This window comes from Neomonachus schauinslandi, chromosome 7 (genome assembly GCF_002201575.2).
Source record: "Neomonachus schauinslandi chromosome 7, ASM220157v2, whole genome shotgun sequence".
In the NCBI taxonomy this organism is placed as follows: Eukaryota; Metazoa; Chordata; class Mammalia; order Carnivora; family Phocidae; genus Neomonachus; species Neomonachus schauinslandi.
Window position 1 is genome coordinate 149,994,219 of NC_058409.1, and position 7,166 is coordinate 150,001,384.

Below are 7,166 nucleotides of genomic sequence, written 5' to 3' on the forward strand. Positions count from 1 at the left end.
CGTGGGTACCCCCAGAGCCGCGGCCACCCCCACCGTTCCCCGCTGTGCGACCCTCGCTGCGACCGCGGCACCCTGCAAGGGGTCGCGGGGCGTGGGTGGAGAGGATGCGGTCGCACGGCCAAAGCACGCAGTAGCCTCGCCACACCTTGGCGCCAACACCCCGGAACGCCGCAACCCCGCCCCTGCCCCGCCCCTTCCTCCCCGAAGCTCCGCCTCCTAGTGCGGACCCCCCCCCACCCCTCCCGGGCCCGCCCCTTCCTCCTGCGGACCCGCCCCTCTCCGGCCATGCCGCGCGCGCCCCGGTGCCGCGCCGTGCGCGCCCTGCTGCGGGGCCACTACCGAGAGGTGTTGTCTTTGGTCTCCTTCCTGCGGCGCCTGGGGCCCCAGGGCCGGCGGCTCGTGCGGCGTGGGGACCCAACGGCCTTCCGCGCGCTGGTGGCCCAGTGCCTGGTGTGCGTGCCCTGGGACGCGCGGCCGCCCCTCGTCGCCCCGTCCTTCCGCCAGGTGGGCTGCCCCAGGAACCCGGCTCGGGCCTGCCGGGGCGGGAGAGGGAGGGCGGCGCGCTCAGGCCCCCGGGGGCCTCGGTCCCCAGGGCTTCAGGACCCGTACCCCCGCAGGTGTCCTGCCTGAAGGAGCTGGTGGCCAGGGTGGTGCAGAGGCTCTGCGAGCGCGGCGCCAGGAACGTGCTGGCTTTCGGCTTCGCCCTGCTAGACGGAGCCCGCGGCGGGCCGCCCGTGGCCTTCACGACCAGCGTGCGCAGCTACCAGCCCAATACGGTAACGGAGACTCTGCGTGGCAGCGGCGCATGGGGGCTGCTGCTGCGCCGCGTGGGCGACGATGTGCTCACCCACCTGCTCACGCGCTGCGCGCTCTACCTGCTGGTGGCCCCGAGCTGCGCCTACCAGGTGTGTGGGCCTCCGCTCTACGACCTCTGCGTCCCCGCCGTGGCTCGGCCCCTCGCGTCCCGCGGCCGCAGTCCTGGGACCCGGATGGACCTCAGACCCACGCGCCAGGCCTGGAATTCTGGCGCAAGGCGGCGTCGGGGCAGATCCGGGAACAGTCCGCCTCCGGCCAAGAGGCCCAGGCGCCGCGTGACCCCAGAGCCGGAGCGGGGGACCAACAGGCCTTCTGCCCAGGCCCACCTGGGCGGGGCCCACGGGCCGAGTGACAGCAAACCTGGCGCAGTGACACCTGTCAGGGCCGCTGCGGAAGCTGCCTCGTGGGAGGGAGGGCCCCCTGGGACTCGCCTCTCCTCCCCGGCCGCACAGCCATCTCAGGGGCCCCAGGGAGCACCCCATCACCCAGCGCACCCCGAGACCAAGCACTTCCTCTACTGCTCGGGAGGCAGGGAGCGGCTGCGCCCCTCCTTCCTGCTCAGCGCCCTGCCGCCTAGCCTGACCGGGGCCCGGAAACTCGTGGAGACCATCTTTCTGGGCTCCGAGCCCCGGAGGCCAGGGGCTGCCCGCATGACGCGCCGCCTGCCCGCGCGCTACTGGCGGATGAGGCCCCTGTTCCGGGAGCTGCTTGGGAACCACGCGCGGTGCCCGCATGGTGCGCTTCTCAGGACCCACTGCCCGCTTCGGGCCGCGGCCCCCGGGGAGGCACCTAGCGACCGGGCGTGCGGAGGAGTGGGCGTGTGCCCTTCGGAGAGGCCCGCGGCAGCCCCCGAGGAGAAGGCGGACCCGCGGCGCCTGGTGCAGCTCCTCGGACGGCACAGTAGCCCCTGGCAGGTGTATGCTTTCCTGCGGGCCTGCCTGTGCTGGCTGGTGCCCGCTGCGCTCTGGGGCTCCAGGCACAACCAGCGCCGCTTCTTGAGGAACGTGAAGAAGTTCATCTCTCTGGGAAAGCACGCCAAGCTCTCGCTGCAGGAGCTGACGTGGAAGATGCGAGTGCAGGACTGCACCTGGCTGCGCGGGAGCCCAGGTGAGCAGCCCAGGTGAGCAGGTGCCTGGTTGGCCCTGCAGGCCCCTCCCTCCCAACCTTCCCCATGCACCTGGCTTCGGACTTGAGGTGGGGGCTCCATCCTCCACCCCTGATCCCGCGCATCCCATTTACATAAAACTTGGAGGCGCTGATGGACTCAGGCAGGAGCTGGGGACACGCAGTGAGCACATGTGGGGACACAGGTCCAGCCACCGGCCACCCTCCCTGCCCTCCCCGGTGGGAAGCAGCAACAAGGACAGACCCTGGATTTTTGCCATTTGACCTCCCCCAAGCTCCCAAAACATCTGAGACTTCTAGGTGAAAGAAGATTGCAGAGCCCTCTAGTAGAGCCAAGGTTACCACCTGGGATATCCATTTCAGTCTCTGGCGGTGGCGGCTTAAAATATGCCCGGGCTCATCTCCAAAGATCGTGATTATAATGGCCTCGGATGGGGGCCAGGGGCACACCCTTTCCAGTTCCCCAAGAGGCTCTGGGGCCAGGTGATGGCAGACAGAGGGGCAACCTCCCAGTAACTCAGGTTTGTAAGGTTATTATTATTTTTTTAATTGTGAGGAAACAACATACAGCCTGAGATCCTCCCTCCTAGCAAACGGTTAAGTGTGCAGGAAGCATTGCAGAATGTAAGCACCGTGTTGCACAGCACACGTCTAGAACTTCGCACCTGACATGCCTCTACTCCCGTAACCAGCCGCTCCCTTCCCGGTGCCGCGACGTGGCTGAGCCTCCAAGGTTCGCACCGGTGGACAGGCTGTTACAGGACCTGCGCTCAGGCTGACGCTCACTTAGTGGAAAGAGTTGAGTTGCGTGACGCTGTCCCCGGCTTCACACGGGGACTGCCATGCCTCTGTGCACTGCACTCAGGAAGGAGCTGCTGCTTTCCTGGGTGACTGGGGCCCAGCCCCTGGACCTCCCTGTGTCCTTGCACACTCGAGCTGTGGCCCTGGCCGTCTGCTCCGTCCCTTGGCCATGGCCATGCCCATTGCCCATTGGGCTGATTACATGACACTTAGAGACCAAGGCTGTCTAAGCATGGCTCTCGTGGTCACCTTTTCCGCCCTCCCCTGCTGGGACACCCCTTCCCCTGTGCAGACCATCAGTTCGGGCAGGGGCTCGGTCCACAGCACCCGGGCCTTTGCCTCTGGCAAGCTAGCCTCGACCAATGTCCTGCCTGCCACTCTGCCCTCTGACTCCCATCAGAAACCCGTCCCCATCCCCGGAGGCCAGACTGCGGGCCGTCCACATCGTCAGCCCGGGGTCACTAGATGTCACAGAATGGATTCCTGATGGAAACTGGGGAGGTGCCCCCCCACGGCCTGTCCCCATGGCCCACGTCGGGCTGGTGGCAGCCCTTATTCCCTCACCCCGGGCACACATGGCTCTTGCGTGGGCTGTGCTGTCATCTGGTCCCATCGACTTATGTGCGCCCCCACAGCGGTCTGAACGGCGGCCCCTTGACCTTCAGAGTGGAGTCCGCTGTCTCAGGAGGGTCCTCAGTGGGCTCTAGAGGCCGCAGGTGGGCCTCAGGGCCGTGTCCCCCGTCGTCAGGGTCCCCGGCGTTCCTGCTTCTCGGGGCTATTGGCCGTGTTTCCCTCTTGGCTCTGTCTTAGCCGCATCGCAGCTCTGCCTGTGTCTGCACGTGTCCAGTTTCAGTCGCTTCTAAGTTTCTAGTTTCTTCTACGCTTTCTGCTTAGATCAGCAAGTTGTTGAGCTGTGTGTGATCTTTCCTACTGACTTGTGACTCGGTTGTGTGGTGGTCTGTGTGCAGGATCCCGGCAGTGTGGGGCTGGGCAGACGTGCGTGTCCCTTGGGCGTCTGTAGGCCTGTGGCCGGTTGCCATGTTCACGCCGCCCGAGACCCCTGTGCCCCTCCTGAGGGCGAGATGCTCAGGGGAGCGCCGTCTTCCTCAAGGGCGGGCTTGTCCCTTCCGTCCTGTTCCGACGGGATTTACGTCAGGTTTTATGAGGTGTGTGCGCATTTTAGAAGTTTTATCTCCCTCGTGCCCTGTTGTGCCCGTTACATGAACGTCTGTTCTGGTGCCGCCGAGCGGCATGCCAGCTTTCTCCTGGTGGGTGTCGGCGTCCAGCCTTCCCAGAGCCCTGTGGTTGGGGCCCGGCCCAGCAGCGGCTGGTGTTTTATCTTCCGTCCAGTCTGTCGATCTTTGCCACTAACCCGGAGAATCTGACTTCTTTCCTCGACTGCAGACGTGTCTGAAGCCCCTTTCATCTTCCTTCCGGTTTGTCTGCCTTTCCCGTTTCCGGGGTCCCGTGCGCCTCTCCCACTCCACCCTCCTTCCCGGTTTGCCCCCCAGTGGCGGTTAGGAGCTGCTGGCTATGCGGCTCTCAGGGTCCCTTGTCCTGAGCAACATGAGGGCCTGATGCAGTTTCCCACGACCTTGGTTACGCCCCAAGATAGAGGTCGTGTTGTGCTCTGTGGTCAGTGTTCTTTGAGCTCTGTCCGCTGCCCTTTTCTTCCCTCCCCCCTCACCATTCTGTCCTCTACCCCAGCCCAGCCTCTGGGTCCCTTTCCTGCTCCTTCACAGTTTCTTCCATGTCTGTTATTCGTGGTGAAGCCCCCGGTTCCGTGTGCCGTGGTCTCTGTGGCAGCCTGGTGACACCTTCTCGTGACCTTTCCGAGTGCACAGAATAAAATACACAGGGATGCAGAGGACAGTTTTGGGCTGTGGGGCGTGTCCCCAGCCCCATGTCAGTGCTCGCAGCCCCCTGCTGCCTGTTCCCAGCTGCGCAGCGTCTGGCGGCCCTTAGCTCCTGCGTAGTCCAGCCTGGGAAGCTACAGGCATTTCTGGATCCCACTGCCCAGTGGTGAAGCGGCTGAGTGGCTGCATCCCCATATGGAGAGCGTGTCTCTGCTTCTCCATCCCGCTTGTAACCCAGGACTGATGACGAAGCCCTGGGCTCTCTGTCCAGTAGAAATATAACGTGACTGCATGTGTAATTCAAACGTTCCGGTAGCCACATTACAAAGTAGGAAAGGAAACGTGAAACTAATAAGGCCCGACACATCCAGAGTGCTCTCACTTCCCGTAATCGGCAGATGCATCGTTAACAGCATGCATCCCTCCTCTGGCTGAGGATGGTGCTCCCTGCACCTCGGTCCCCACCTGCCCGTTTCCAGCGGCCGGTGTGGCTGCGATGGGCAGCTGGGTGGACACTGTGTCTGTACCTTTCCCGTTTCAGGGGCTCGCTGTGTCCCGGCCGCGGAGCACCGTCGGAGAGAGGAGATCCTGTCCAGGTTCCTGTGCTGGTTGATGGGCACGTACGTGGTTGAGCTGCTCAGGTCGTTTTTTTACGTCACGGAAACCACGTTTCAGAAGAACCGGCTCTTCTTCTATCGGAAGAGCGTCTGGAGCCAGTTACAGAGCATAGGAATCAGGTGTCTTGGTCAATGCCGCTCGCTCGTGGTTTTTCCTGTGTGTGCAGATGACAGCCCTGCGTCCTGCCCGCCCAGCCGGCCGCAGGACCCCTAGGGATCCCACGCTGGGGGTCCCATGCTGGGCACAGACTCCCGGGGCCCCCCTTTGTTTACCTGTGACGTCAGAGTTTGGGCTGCCTGGGGTCCAGGCTCTCGAAAGTGGAAGAAGTTTGTACTGAATGGAACCAACCTCGCAGACAGGTCGTTGGCTTGATCCAGGCATATGGGTCGGATTCTCTTTTAATTCACATGGAATGAGTGGGGCTGTCTCATCAGTGGACGGTGTGCGGGCAGGGTCTGGGGACATGCGTGCTTCGGGAAGCAGGACCCCGAGGCAGTTCCTTCCAGCTTGACTTGCCTGAGTGGCTGCTAGGCTTGTCACAGAGGCTGTTTATGTCCCTCTGAAGGATCGTGCTGAACGCAGGCTGGATCGGGATCCCGTCCGGGATGGTCTGCCAGCCTGAAAGACAAGCTGTGCTTCTCCGCAGCCTGGGCTGGCTGACGCGTCCAGTGTCCTCACAGGGCTTGGCAAGGCCCTGAAAGTGGCGAGGTCAGGGCTCCTGGGCTGCATCCTGCATTTGGGTCAAACCCGTGCCCTGAGTCAGGACATCTCCTGCAGAGGGTGCTGGACTGGGCCTGTGTCCTCCTGCATCTGGGAGACGGTCTGGGGGCCTTTATCGTAGGTTGAGGTAATAGTGCAGCCTGTTTAATAATTTAAACATTTCATGGCACCTGATCCAAAGTAGCTCTTGAGACTCCTTGTGGGGCCTGTGGAAGCTGTCGCCCTGCCTGGTGGGCATTTGAGTCCCCAGGGTGGGCTGGGCTTGCATACTGCCCTTCCCTCCTGGGGCCGTCAGCCCCTGCCTGTGGGTGGTGTTGGGGGAAAGGCTGCAGGTCATGGGTGACAGGGAGCTGGTGGGCCCGTGGAGTGAGGGTTCTGTTCCTCTAGGGGCTGCACCGGTCACCACCTGCCCCGCCCTCCGCCCTTGCCTGAAGGTCCTGGCTGCCCCCACCTGTGCCTCCCAGGGCTCTGTGCTGGAGGGAACCAGGTGTCCTGGCACCTACCGTGGAAGGGTGCTCCTGCAGGTGGCCAGCCACAGCATCCTGGGTTGCTGGGGGCCTGGCTCTGCCAACTTGAGGAGCCCGGCCGTTCTCTGGCAGGCTTACCCGCCCTGGGCTTCTCGCGTACCTGCCGAGCTGCAGCCCACGAGCTTCTCCGTTTCAGACAACACTTCACGCGTGTGCATCTCCGAGAACTGTCAGCAGCAGACGTCCGAAGACACCAGGAAGCCAGAGCGGCTCTCCTGACGTCCAGACTCCGCTTCCTCCCCAAGCCCAGTGGGCTACGGCCAATTGTGAACATGGACTACGTGCTGGGAGCCAGAACATTCCGCAGAGACAAGAAGGTCAGCGCTGTTGTTTCATTTCTAAGTCAAGTGCATGGAACCCCCAGCTGGGTGTGGAGGTGGACAGGAGGCCAGGAGGAGGGTCTGCAACATGGCAGGCCCACAGGAGAGCAGAGCACCATTGACGGGGCCGGGTGCCCCAGTGTAGACAAGGAGCTCATAGGAAGCCCAGTCCTGCAAGGTGCTAGACTACCTCCGAGAACCCCGGTTCTCATGACACGGCTGCCCACACCGGGCCCCGGCTTCTGGAGCCGCTGCAGGGGCTCTGTGCGCTCCGGGAGCCAAGCACAGGAAGAACCCGTTATCACCTGCCGCCAGCCTGCTGGGGCTCCAGCGACCCGCAGCACCTTACCTCTGGGATTAGCACCCCCCAAGAACCTCACCCC

General features: G+C 63.6%; 1 protein-coding gene across 2 annotated transcripts in view; it reads left to right on the plus strand.

The window, feature by feature from the left end:
- Window positions 1-283: 283 nt before the first annotated feature.
- The window catches only part of TERT (telomerase reverse transcriptase), a 21,791-nt gene continuing 14,908 nt past the window's right edge, over window positions 284-7,166 (plus strand). Inside the window, exons 1-4 of one of the 2 annotated variants that reach the window (XM_021687107.2) lie at window positions 284-504; window positions 618-1,923; window positions 5,140-5,335; window positions 6,600-6,780. In XM_021687107.2, the coding sequence (XP_021542782.1) occupies window positions 286-504; window positions 618-1,923; window positions 5,140-5,335; window positions 6,600-6,780 (1,902 nt within the window). In that variant the 5' untranslated portion in view covers window positions 284-285. The remainder of the gene's footprint in view (window positions 505-617; window positions 1,924-5,139; window positions 5,336-6,599; window positions 6,781-7,166) is intronic. The other variant, XM_021687108.1, reaches the window with a different exon arrangement.